At 45.5% G+C, this 14051-nt stretch overlaps 1 protein-coding gene across 1 annotated transcript in view; it reads left to right on the top strand.

The window, feature by feature from the left end:
* mvp (major vault protein) overlaps nucleotides 1-14051 on the top strand; it is a 62209-nt gene that overhangs the window by 3743 nt on the left and 44415 nt on the right. The window contains 3 exon segments of the mRNA XM_069926880.1: nucleotides 8858-8992; nucleotides 9660-9813; nucleotides 10299-10380. Of these exon segments, the coding sequence (XP_069782981.1) occupies nucleotides 8858-8992; nucleotides 9660-9813; nucleotides 10299-10380 (371 nt within the window).

Raw genomic sequence — 14051 nt, 5'->3', positions numbered from 1 at the left:
CCATCTTGTCCATTTTCTTTCCCATTTCTGTTAAGGTCATCTCCATTTTATTTATTTTCTCTTCTGTGTTGTTTATTCTTTTTCTTAAATCCTTAAATTCCTGTGTTTGCCATTCTTTAAATGACTCCATGTATCCTTTAATAAGAGCAAGTATATCCTTTACCTTGCCTTTCTTTTCTTCTTCTATTTCACTGTACTCTTCCTCTTCCTCTTCCTCTGGGTTGACCATCTGTTGTTTCTTTGGTGCCCATTCCTCCTCTTCTTTCTTGTTTCCATTGTCTTCTGTGGTCTCTTCTTGCTGCAGGTGTTCTGCAGCTGTCATTGACGGCTGTGGAGATCGACTCCCCAGCTGGTCCCCCCTCCCGTCGGTGTGTTTTTTTTCATTCGCATCGCGAATGCGCGAGGAATCGCGGTTGCGCACTTTTACTCGGCTCTGCGAGCCATTTTTGTAGTCCATTATTTACCGACCTGAGGGAGCGGGTTTCTCTCTCCGCAGCGGGCCTCTTCGGACAGGTAAGGCCTTCACCTTTTTCCTCCTTTGTCTTCTCTTCCTCTCTTCTTACCGTTGCTTTCGATTTTTCTTTTTTTGTCGCCATCTTCTTTCCACCTTTATACTCACTTTTCTGTAACTTTTATTTCTGTGCCTTTGTGTTTTCCTTTGTTTTTCCCGACTTTTCTGGAGAGGGCTGGAGTTCACTGTCCGGCCACTACTCCATCACGTGACTCCTCCCCTCATCTAGATCATTAATGTAAATTGTGAACAGCTGGAGTCCCAGTACAGATCCCTGTGGCACCCCACTGGTTACCGCCTGCCACTCAGAAAATGAGCCGTTTATCCCAACTCTCTGTCTTCTATCTGCCAGCCAGTTCTCAATCCACATCAATACCTTGCCCCCAATCCCATGAGCCTTGATTTTGCATGCCAGTCATTTAACTTATCGAAGGCCTTTTGGAAATCCAGGTACACCACATCCACTGGCTCTCCCCCATCTATTTTACCTGTCACCATCTCAAAGAATTCCAATAGATTTGTCAAGCACGATTTACCTTTTGTAAATCTATGTCGACTCTGTCCGATCCCTTCTCTGCTAGTCATATGCTCCGCTATTACATCCTTAATAATGGATTCCATCATTTTGCCCACTTCTGATGTAAGGCTCACCGGCCTATAATTCCCTGCTTTTTCTCTACCCCCCCTTTTTAAATAGTGGTGTAACATTAGCTACCCTCCAATCCATGGGTACTGATCCTGAGTCTATCGAGTTCTGGAAAATAATTTTTTAAGCATCTGCTATCTGAATGTCCACTTCTTTAAGTACCCTAGGATGTAGATTATCAGGCCCTTTGGATTTATCAGCCTTCAATCCCTTCAATTTCCCCAAGACCATGTCCTTAGAGATACTGATTTCTTTCAGCTCCTCCCTTGCATTAGTCTCTATGATTCCCAACATCCTTGGGAGGTTCTTTGTATCCTCTCTTGTGAAAACAGAACTAAAGTAAGAATTTAATTGGTCTGCCATTTCCTTATTCCCCATTATATATTCTCCTGATTCTGACTGCAAGGGATCTACTCTGGATTTTACCAATCTTTTCCTCTTGACATATCTATAAAAGCTTTGGCAGTTGGTTTTTTTTGTTTGCCGCGAGCTTACTTTCATAATTTATTTTTTTTCCCTCTTGATTAATCCCTTTGCCCTCCTTTGCTGCATCTTGAACTGTTCCCAGTCTTTGGATTTGGATTTGGTACTTTTTTTGGCCAATTGATATGCTCTCCCTTTGGACCTAATGCTGTCTCTAATTTCCCTGGTTGAGTCACCTTTTTTGGTTTATTTTTATGCCAAACCGGTATAAATGATTTCTGCAATTTTTTCAAACTGCCCCCAACTCACATGGCACCTCAAGCAGTCCCTATGCCACGTGTCTGTGAATAGTAAGAGATTACTGAAGGAGGTCTATGAATGGGAAGGGAAGGTAGAGAATCGCTGCTCTTGACCCAATTGTTACTGAAATATTTTGCTTGAGAAGAATTGTCGTAGTGTAGCCACTGAAAATGCAGTGGTGGCCGATGACCGCAGAATAATGACACACACGGTTGCAGATAAATCAAAACTTGTTTACTCGAGTCACGGACTTATTCTTTTAAAACATTGACCCACACATGCCATGCAATGACGTCTCACACCAGTTCGCTAGGCTTCAGGGAGTTGTAGTCTATCTATAGCGCCGCTACACACCATCCCCCCCCCACCAGAATCAGCACTCACCTGGTAGTTTTTTGGGAGGTCAATCCCTGCGTCGGACTGCTGGCTGTTGAATAGGGGCAATTTTGTCAACGTGGGCAGGTTTGAGCCTGTTAATTGTGAATGACAGAGGCTGATTGATAATGTCCAAGATGCAGGTTGACCTCGTTTGTCTTATCACCCTGTATGGTCCCTCGTATGGCACCTGCACGGGCTGTCCACGAGTTCCTCTATGTTTGAACACTTATTCACAGTCCTTCAGTTCATGTGGTACAAAAGAAACATGTTTGTCATGTGGTGATGGTGGTACAGGGGATAATTTGCCTATGGTGTCCCTTAGTCTGCTCAGCAGCTCTTTGGGATCTTCACCTTTACTGGATGGAATGAATTCCACCAAAGGCACGTCTATACAAGCTCTGCAGACGAAGTGGGAAGATGCTCTTTTGGAGTTGTCCTAATGCCGAGCAACACCCATGGTAATGCATCTGCCCAGTTGGGACTGTCCAAATGGGCCATTAAGGCTGAGCTAAGGTGATGATGGAATCATTCAACCATCCCGTTGGACTGCAGTTGATAGGCGTTTGTATGATGAAGCCTAGAACCAAGCAGCTAAGATAAGGCCGTCCATAATGATGATGTAAGTGGAGCTCCTTCTGTCAGAAGTGATGTGCACTGGTAGGTCGAAGCAAGCCACCCAGGAATTAGGCATGCTCGTGCACAAGAGTCCGTAAAGGTATCTGCCATGGGGACTGCCTCAGGCCATCTTGTAAACCTATCGATCACCGTGAAGAGATAGCAGTAGCCTCGTGAAACTAGAATTGGTCCCACAATTTCCACGTGGACATAGTCAAAGTAGCGAGTTACTGGTGGGAAAGGTTGTAGCGGTGCTTTTCTATGCCAATGGATTTTGACTTTTTGACAAGCTATACAAGATCTGGCCATTTGTGTGACGTCTTTCTTCAGACCGTGCCAAACAAATCTGTCTGAAATCGGATGGATGAGAAAGACCACAGACAGAATCAAAAATGCGACATTTCCACAAAGCTGGAACCACTGGCCATGACTGTCCTGTTGACACATCCTGATGCTGTCGGCATTGATTTGCACATCCTTCCATTGTGGGTTGGTTATTGAGGTGTGATACGACCCTATCTCACTGTCTTGTGCTTGGGCAGCGGCGAGAGCAATGTAGTCAATACCTGGTCCATCACTGATACCTCGAGCACAGCTGAGAGGGAAAGTGCATCAGCCATTACATTGTCTTTTCCAGAAATGTGCATTATTCTGGTAGAGAATTTGGAAATGAAGGAACTGCTGCTGTTGTCAACCTCACCAGGGCTCTGACACCTTTGAAAACACGAAGGTCAAGGGTTTACTATCTGTGAACATGGTGAAGCAACTGCCCTCCATAAAGTAACAGAAGTGACAGATGGACAAATATATGGCTAGGAGCCTTTCATCAAAGGAGCTGTATTTTGTCTCGGCCTCATGGAGGTGATGGCTAAAGAATGCCAATGGCTTCCATTGTCCATCGACATACTGCTGCAGAGCGTCCCCTTTGGCCACATCAGATGCATCTGTTGAAAGGGCGGTGGCTGCGTTAAGGACTGGATAACTGAGCATGGTTGCTGGAGCTAATAGTTCCTTTGTCTTTATGACAAAGACTTTCATCTGCCCACTGAAAAGATTTGGCCTGACCAGACAGCAGATTGAACAGAGGCTTCATAACGTGAGCTGCTGCTGGAAAGAACCGACGATTAAAAATTAACCACGTCCAAGAACTCTTGCAGACCTTTGGCAGCGGTTGGTCTGGAATATTCAGTAATGGTGTTGATCTTGGAAGGCGGTGGAACCGCGCCCTTGTTGGTGATTGTCTGACCCAGGAAATCTATGGACTGTTGTCTGAAAACACATTTATCTGGATTGATGGTTAGTCCAAATTCTCACAGACACCTAAGGAGTGTAGGCAGATGTTCCCTGTGCTCTTCTTTTGTTTGGCTGGCGACTAATATGGCGTCTAGATAAATGAAGACATTGGGCATGCCATGCACCTGGTGATATCCACGCACCAAGTCCACATTTGAAAAGATTTTCACTCCATGCAGATTCACTGGAAAAAATCTTGAATATGAGGAATAGGGTGGCGATCCGGTATAGTGGGGTCATTGAGCCGACTACAATCTCCACTAGGTCTCCACCCTCCAGTGCATTTTTGGATTAAATGTAATGGAGACATCCATGGGCTGTCAGATCTGCAAATTATCCCCAGCTCTTCCATTTTGTGGAATTCTTGTTTGGCTAATTGCAGTTTCTCCGGAGGCAAGTGACATGCTTTAGCATGAATGGGAGGAACCCTTGGTAGAAATAAATGGAATTCTTGTTTGGCTAATTGCAGTTTCTCCGGAGGCAAGTGACATGCTTTAGCATGAATGGGAGGACCCTTGGCAGAAATAAGGTGCGTTACTCCATGTTTTGTGGTGGGGGTCGAAAACTGCAATTGTAATTTAGGGAAACTCTTCTACAAGTCTGGAGAACTTGTCAACAGTCTTACACGGGGCTCGAAGGCGTAGCACAGGAACATGCAATTCTGCCAGGCGAATGATTTGAAAGGTGGTACGATCCACCAGCCAACACCCTTTTAAATCCACCATGGATGAATGAGCTCGAAGGAAATCGACCCCGAATAGCGGTCATGACACTGCCACTATAATAAAAGGTCGTGTGTCAATGTTCCCCTCGAACTGAACAATTACTTTCTTGGTTCCATACATGGGTACAGGAACACGATCCTTTATCCAGAACCCTTGGGGGACGGTGTGTTCTGAATTTTAGATTTTTCCAGATTTCGGAAAGCCCACCTAAATTGTGCTGCTGTATCCACCTCCACCCCCTTCCAGTCACCTGGCTGCCTCCCCCAACCGCAATCCCTCGGCCACCTCCCCCACTTGCCGGATTTTGTATCTTGCCGTATACCTGTATGATGGAACTATTGACTGGTATGAGTTGGAGGTTAGGGGTAGGATAATGTGTATCGAAACCGGTTGGTGGAAAAAGATCAACCTCCAATCCAGTGTCCACCAAAGATTTGTGTTGGGATAGCTGATCCCAAACATGTATAGAAGGTTCGGCCAACTGTCGCAGCCGTTAACGATGGTCTACTGGGACATTTCCTGAGAATGCTCAGGGTGGCAGGCACCTACGTACATTGACTCCCCAAAGCCGGTGGTGAAAACACCAGGTGGAAGTATCAACAGGCTGTCTGCCTGACTTCAGAAGTTGCCTCGTTGTGGGGGGGTGGTGCGTTGAGAGTGTTGGCTTGGGAAGTAGTGTCAACAACGGAGCTGCAGGGGACAGATGGTTGTGATGCAGTGACATTGTCTGAAGACCTTTTGGTGTGTTATTTTTGCCAGCCACAGGACATCTGCCTCTGCAGCTACTGCCCTGAGGTCTTTGAAAAAACTCTGCGGTAATAAGAATCAAATGTCTTCTGGCATTCTCTTTGGGAAGAGCTGTTTGAATAATGTAACTGGCCATTAGTTGGATGCCAGGCACAGCACGTCGTCCATTAGTTCAGACGGGGAGCGGTCACCAAATTCCTCCATGTGTAACAATCTGACAGCCATTTCTCTGTGGGACGTGCCGTAAATTTGCAGCAGGAGCGCATTTAGAGTGTGCTCTCCAGGCTCCAGTGGATCATGCAGGATGTCACTGACTCGCTTGGTAGTGGCTTGGTCCAAAGCACTGATGAGGTGATAGTAGCAAGTTGTGTCCACCTCCATCTTCCTGAGGTGAAATGTGCCTCATGACGTTATGACATCTCATGCCAGTTTGCTAGACTTCTAGTTGTGGTCTATTAGTAGCGTTATGGAGTTATGAAACTGTGCACATTACGAGTCAATGAGGTAAGTCAATGAGGTACGATTAAACAGTGGTTTTCAAACTTTTTCTTTCCACTCACGTACCACCTTAAGCAATCCCTTTATGATTTATCCTGAAAATACGTCCAACAATATCTGACAAAATTAAGTCTGAACGGGAAAGCGAACTTCAGATACGTTTACCTACAGAGACATTGGAGAAAATTCTCCAATGAGTCATCACTTCAATATGTGCTCATCACTCTCTGATACAGTTTAAGGTGGTCCACAGGGCCTGTATGTCCAAGGATAAGACAGGCTGTTTTTTTTTTTTAAACCCTATCTGTGACAGATGTCATTCTGAGGTGGCTTCCCTGACACAGATGTCTTAGTCCTGGCCTTCTCTGAAAATCATACTGGAAAGAAATTTTGGAGATTATTTCTGCAGCTTTGGTCACTGACCTACAGTCTCATCCCATGACTGCACTCTGTGGACGACCAGTTTTGGACTCTTCTCTGGTCATGCGATTGCATGGGTGACTATAATAGCCAAGAGATCCACTCTATCCAAATGGAAAGGCCCTAAATCATCTCCTACGTTTCAATGGTTTTCCCAAACGATACCATGTTTCACTTTAGGGAGAAATTAGAGGTGGTGCTATTGGCCCTTTAGTTAAATTGGAAGAAACATGGAGACTATTGACTCAACATCGGATGCAAATTGATCCTTTCCAAATCCTCTTGACTTTTATTTGTGTGTAGTGGAGCGGAGTTAATGACACAATAAGTGTTTAACCGGTGAAATAGGGAAGCCCAACTTTTTTGTTTTGGTTCTTAGTTTGGAGGGGGGGGTTATTTTTGTAATAAAATTGGATTCCTTGTCATGTTTGGCCTTTGAGAGGCTCGGTTTACAAATGTCACTATGTCCTTAGATGTTAACCATTGTTCAGGCGATCCCTTCTGTCTATTAATCTGAAGCTTCCTGAAATGATTGAAAAAGAAAGTAATCCCTTTCTATTCACAGAGCACATGGCATAGGGATTGCTTGAGGTGGATTATGAGTTTGAGGGGTGGGACAATTTGAAAACTACTGATGTAGATGGTCATGTCACTCATCGGAGTCAGGGGGGGAGGGGTTGGTGGTTGACTCAACCTGCTCCCCCCCCACCCCCAGGCCTGCCTGGCATGGAGGGTGGGCTAGACACCTTGCAGGATGAAAAGCAAGACCTGCCAAAGGGCGGACAAACCCTCTCGTCGGGGTCAGCGGCCGCTTAGCCAACACATGCCGTGAAGCGTGGAAGGGGCAACACTTACATCGAAGCTCCCTCTAAACTACTCCCCCTTCCAGCTTAAAATTATGACCTCTCGTATTTATCTCCCCCCACTCTGAGTGGAAAAACTCTACTCACATCGACTCAGTCTATACCCCTCATAACCTCAATCAAATCTCCCCTCATTCTTCTTCGCTCCAGGGAATAAAGCCCGAATCTGTTTAACCTTTCCCTGTAAATCAGTTCCTGAAGACCTGGCAACATCCCAGTAAATCTTCTCTGCATTCTTTCTATCTTATTGATATCCTTCCTGTTGTTAGGTACCCAGAACTGCACACAATGCTCCAAATTTTCCCTCACCAATATCATACAACTTAAACATGACTCAATCCCAACTCCTGTACTCAATACTTTGATTTATAAAGGTGAAGATGCCAAAAGCTCTCTTTACAACCCTGTCCACCCATGATGCCACTTTCAGGGAACAACGTATCTGTATTCCCAGATTTCCCTGGTCCTCGCACTTGTCTGCATTAAACTCTATTGGCCATTTTTCAGCTCATTTTCCCAGCTGGTCCAAATCCCTCTGCAAACTTCAAAAGCCTGCACTGTCCACAACGCTTCCAATCTTTTGGTCATTAGCAAATTTGCTGATCCAATTTATCACATTGATATCAATGACAAACAACAATGGTCCCAGCACCGATCCCTGAGGCACACCACAAGGTCAAATCGTCCACCACTACTCTCTAGCTTCTCCTGTCTGGCCATTGTCGAATTCAGTTCACCATGAATACTGAGCATCTGAATCTTCCTGAGAAACCTCCCATGTGGGACCTTGTCGAAGGCTTTACTAAAGTCCGTGTAGACCACATCCAGAGCTTTCCCTTCATCTACCTTCTTGGTAATCTCCTTGAAAAACTAACTCTACAAGATTGGTTAAACACAGCTAACCGTGCACAACGCCACATTGAGTGTCCTTAATCAGGCCTAGGCTGTCCAACTATCCTATCTCTCAGAATTCCTAATAATTTACCTACTAATGATGTCAGGCTCACCAGCTTACAATTACCTGGTTTACTTATGGAGCCCTTTTTAAACAACATGAGCTACCCTCCAATACTCTGGCATCTCACCCATGGCTAAGGAAATTTTGAATAGATCTGCTAGGGCCCCTGAAATTTCTACACTCATCTCCCTCAAGGTCCAAGGGAATATCATATCCAGCCCGGGTGACTTACCTACCTATCTGTAATCACCTTCCACTTCCCTGGGTACTCACATCCGACACATTGCCTGTCCCCATCAGGAGTGTGAGGTAAGATTCCTTCCTTCCCAGGGTGGGTTAGTCCATGTACTCTGCATTCGACACGTCATCTGGTCTGCGTCCACAGGGTCACCCTGCTACCCCAGGGTGCCGGACACCCGACCAGACCCCCTCCCCACTGTGAGCCGGACCCCTGACTCTTGTTTCCCAACCCCCCTACAGGGTATGCGCGGATCGTGCTGGCACTCATTGCCCTGTGGTTGATGCCCACCTCACCACTGGCTGCCATTAGCTGTTACCTAAGCAGCTGTCTCCTCGACTCCTTCGATGGATATGCGGCCCGTCTCATGAACCAGTGTAAGTGTGAACCCCGACCTCTTAAGCCCCTGGATTCCCTCCCCCCACCGATCTCCTGACTCCCCAGACCTTCTCCCACCCCCACAACCTCTGGGCTCTCCCAACCTCACCCTCCCCAGACCCACCATCCTCACTCTCCCCAGACCCCTCAACCTTCACCCTCCCCAGACCCACCATCCTCACTCTCCCCAGACCCCTCAACCTCCGCTCTCCCCAGACCCCTCAACCTCCACTCTCCTCAGACCCCTCAACCTCTGCTCTCCCCCTGCCCCTGACATCTGGGCCCACCCGGCCTCTGCTCTCCCCGGGACCCACCTGACCTCCGTGTTCCCAGATGCCCAAACCCCTTGCGCTCACTGGCCCCCCGACCTCCGCTCGCCCCGAAGTCCGGACCCTCTACGCTCACCGGACACTGATCCACAAATCCTTTGGCCATCAGACTCACTGATCCACTGCCTCCCTCAATCCCCAAACTCCCATTGAGCCCCAATCTCCCTCCTCCCTAATCTCCCTCCTCCCCAATCTCTGACCCCCCTCCCCCAGACCAGCCACACTGATCGCTGACCTCTGAACTCCCTGAAAACTTGTCAATGCTCTTCGCTGAAGCGTGCAGAGGGTCAATGACTCTCCCACCTACCCTTGCCCTCTTCCCTCCCTCCCACCACAGGCAGTACATTGGGGGTCATGTTGGACATGTTGACGGACCGCTGCACCACCCTGTGCCTCATGGTGACCCTGGCCGTCTTCTACCCCTCCCTCGCCTTCCTGTTCCAGGTCAGCATGGCCCTTGATGTCTCGAGCCACTGGATGCACATGCACAGGTGAGGGGGGTGGGGAGGTGGAGGCTGTAGAGGGGAGGAGGGAAGGGGAAAGGGAAGAGGAAGGGAAAGGGAGAGTGTGAATGAGGAAGAAAGGAGAGACTGAGAAGAGAAGGGACAGGGTGAAGGAGAGGAGGGGTAGGGGAAGTGGAGTGGGAAGAGCAGTAGGGAGGGGGAAGAGATGGACAGGGGAGGAGGGATAAGGGAGGGAAGATGGGGTGGGGGAGAAGGAGTGGGAGGAGATGGGTTGATGGTGGGGTGGGAGTGGGGAGGAGGTAGGGGGCAAGGGAAGAAGAGACACTTGAATAGAGGAGACAAGGGAGGAGGGAGAGGTGGAGTCAGGGATAATGAGGAGAGAGACTGGGTGAGGGTATTTCAGGTCCTCAACATCAGCACGGTGGGTTGAGATGGGCCTGGGGGGGGGGGGTGGGGGGGACGGGACATAGAACACAAGGATTGACCTCAGATTCTCCCCCTATCCCCTGCAGTGTGACACTCGGAGGTTCGAGGAGTCACAAGCTGATCGACCTCAGTGGGAATCGAATCCTTCGTCATTACTACAGTAACAAGGTGGGGGCCAAATCCCATACCCTCTGCCCCCAATTCCCAATACCACCACTGTCTCTGTAACCCCCTCCAGCCTAACAACCTTCCCAGTCTCTGCAAAACCCTGCAGACCCCTACAACCCTCCCTGTCTCTGTAACCCCCCCTACACCCCTCCCTGACTCTGCAACCCCCTCTGCTCCCCTACACCCCTCCCTGTCTCTGTAACACTCTCTGGTCACCTACACCTTTCCCTGTCTCTGCAACACTCTCTGGTCCCCTTCACCCCTCCCTGACTCTGTAACCCCCCTACACCCCTCCCTGATTCTATAACCCTCCCCGGTCTTGGGGAAACTTATACCTCTCATTTTGTTCGTTTTAGATTGGTCACAGTGTTTGAGCTACCGAAAGAAAATAAGCACACACACTGAGAGCAGTTCAGTTTATACAAGGCTTTATTACTAAATCTAAAGCTGAATTCACACTACAATATGCAAGCCCTTCCCACTTATACTTATCATTGCCTGGACTGGTCCCAACTGCCGAAGCGAGGCAACGTCTGCACACTTGTAGTAGGTTGTCAGGTCGCCGGTAGCAGCTTCTCTATCTCCCTCAACTGGGATGTTAATCTTCTTGCTGAGAGATATTGCCACCTCTTGGAGAGTCTCAAACTTCAGCAGTGGGGGGAGGAGTCACGTGATGGAGTAGTGGCCGGACGGTGAACTCCAGCCCTCTCCAGAAAAGTCGGGAAAAACAAGAGAAAATACAAAGGCACAGAAATACAAGTTAAAGAAAAGTGAGTATAAAGGTGGAAAGAAGATGGAGACAAAAGGAGAAAAATCAAAATCAACGGAAAGAAGAGAGGAAGAGAAGACAACGGAGGAAAAAAGTGAAGGCCTTACCTGTCCGAAGAGGCCCGCTGTGGAGAGAGGAGCCCACTACCTCAGGTCGGTGGAAAAAGAACTACATCAATGGCTCACAGAGCCGAGTAAAAGTGCGCAACCGCGCATGCGTGACTCCTCGCGCATGCGCGATGCGCATGAAAAAAAACACACCGACGGGAGGGGGGACCAGCTGGGGAATCGATCTCCACAGCCGGCAACGACAGCTGCAGAACACCTGCAGCAAGAAGAGACCACAGAAGACAATAGAAACAAGAAAGAAGAGGAGGAAAGGGCATCAAAGAAACAACAGATGGCCAACCCAGAGGAAGAAGAAGAGGAAGAATACAGTGAAATAGATAAAAGGAAAGGCAAGGTAAAGGATATACTTGCTCTTGTTAGAGGATACATGGAGTCATTTAAAGAATGGCAAACACAGGAATTCAATGATTTAAGAAGAAGAATAAACAACACAAAAGAAAATAAATAAAATGGATATGACCTTAACAGAAATGGGGAAAAAAATGGACAAGAAGGAAGAATGGGCAATAGCAGCAGAAATGGAGGTAGAAGACTTAAAAAAGAAATTGGAGGAATCTAATAAAAAAACTAAAGAGACACAAGAATTACTAGCCCAAAAAATAGATATAATGGAAAATTATAACAGAAGAAATAACATAAAGATAGTGGGCCTTAAGGAAGATGAAGAAGGCAAGAATATGAGGGAGTTTATAAAAGAATGGATCCCTAAGGCCCTAGGATGTCCAGAACTACAGCAAGAAATGGAAATAGAAAGGGCACATAGAGCATTGGCCCCTAAACCACAACCACAACAAAAACCAAGATCTATTGTAGTAAAATTCCTAAGATATACTACAAGAGAAAAGGTACTGGAGAAGACAATGGAAAAAGTAAGAGAGGGCAACAAACCACTGGAGTATAAAGGGCAAAAAATCTTCATTTATCCAGATATAAGCTTCGAACTCCTAAAGAAGAGAAAAGAGTTCAATACAGCAAAAGCGATTTTATGGAAGAAAGGATATAAATTTACACTGAAGCATCCTGCGGTATTGAAAATATTTATTCCAGGACAACAAAACAGACTGTTCTCGGATCCAGAAGAAGCACGAAAATTTGCAGAACAATTACAAAAATAGACTGAGGGATGAAGACGGGTAATGAGAGTAAAAATGATCACGATTGATATGTATGTGGGTAAAGACAAAAATAGACTGAGGGATGAAGACGGGTAATGAGGGTAAAAATGACCACGATTGATATGTATGCGGGTAAAGAGGTATAAGAGTGAATAGAGACAATGGGCATACGTGAAAGTATCTGTAATTAGAGGAAAACATAGATAGTATAGACAAGAATTAATAAGGGAAGGTAATGGAATAGAGAGAATAAGGAGGGAATTAAAAGAGTGACCTTTGTGACATATGAAAAGTGAAATCTTTTCTGGGGGTGCTGGGTGGGGGAAAAGAGCGGTCACTGCAAAATCAGTTGACGCTTGCGAGTGGATTCGCAAATCCAAATGGAGAGGGGAGATGTGGTTGTCCGACAAGGGATAAAGGACAACTCAGGAGGGGAAGGGGAGATTGGGGATAAAGAAGATAGAAATAGGAGAATAAGGAAAATGTTGGATGTTGTAGGAATGTTGTCTGGTAAAGAGTTGAAAATAAGAAAACAGAAATGGAAAAGGAGGAAAGCTAATGATGGAAAAACGGAAAGAGAAGATAAACAAAATATAAAATGGCTAGGCTGAACTATATGACTTTAAATATTAATGGAATACATAACCAAATTAAAAGGAAGAAACTACTAAATTTACTGAAAAAGGAAAAAATAGATATAGCATTTGTCCAAGAAACACACTTAACTGAATTGGAGCACAAGAAATTAAAGAGAGATTGGGTAGGACATGTAACAGCAGCATCGTATAATTCAAAAGCAAGAGGAGTGGCTATATTAATTAGCAAAAATGTGCCATTTAAAATAGAAGAGGAAATAATAGATCCAGCAGGGAGATATGTTATGATAAAATGTCAGATATATTCGGAGCTTTGGAATCTACTTAATATATATTCACCTAACGAAGAAGATCAAAAGTTTATGCAAGATATCTTTTTGAAGGTAGCTAATACGCAAGGGAACATACTAATAGGAGGGGATTTCAATCTGAATTTGGATCCAAATATGGATAAAACGGGGAAAAAAATTAACAGGAAGAACAAAGTAACCAAATTTATAATTAAATCAATGCAAGAAATGAAACTTGTGGACATATGGAGGAAACAAAACCCAAAAGAAAAGGAATACTCATACTACTCGACTAGACATAAAACATACTCAAGAATAGACCTATTTTTGTTATCAGCTAGTATGCAGGATAGAGTAAGAAAAACAGAAAGAATATAAAGCGAGAATGCTATCGGACCATTCACCCTTAATACTGACAGTAAAGCTAGAGGACATCCCTCCAAGAATGTATAGATGGAGATTAAACCCCATGCTACTTAAAAGACAGGATTTTAGAGAATTTATTGAAAAATAATTAAAAATGTACTTTGAAGTAAATATGGAATCAGTGGAAGATAAGTTTATAGTATGGGACGCAATGAAAGCATTCATTAGAGGACAAATAATAAGTTATGCAACTAAGATGAAGAAGGACTATAATCAGGAAAAAGAGCAGTTGGAAAGGGAAATAATAAACATAGAAAAAAAATTAGCAATAAAAGAAGATACAACCAAAAGAAGAGAATTGGCGGATAAAAAAATAAAATATGAAACATTACAAACATAGAAGGTGG

This window comes from Narcine bancroftii, chromosome 3 (genome assembly GCF_036971445.1).
Source record: "Narcine bancroftii isolate sNarBan1 chromosome 3, sNarBan1.hap1, whole genome shotgun sequence".
Lineage (NCBI taxonomy): Eukaryota > Metazoa > Chordata > Chondrichthyes > Torpediniformes > Narcinidae > Narcine > Narcine bancroftii.
The sequence above is the reverse complement of the archived record's forward strand: the minus strand, read 5'-3'. Positions and strand labels throughout refer to the sequence as shown.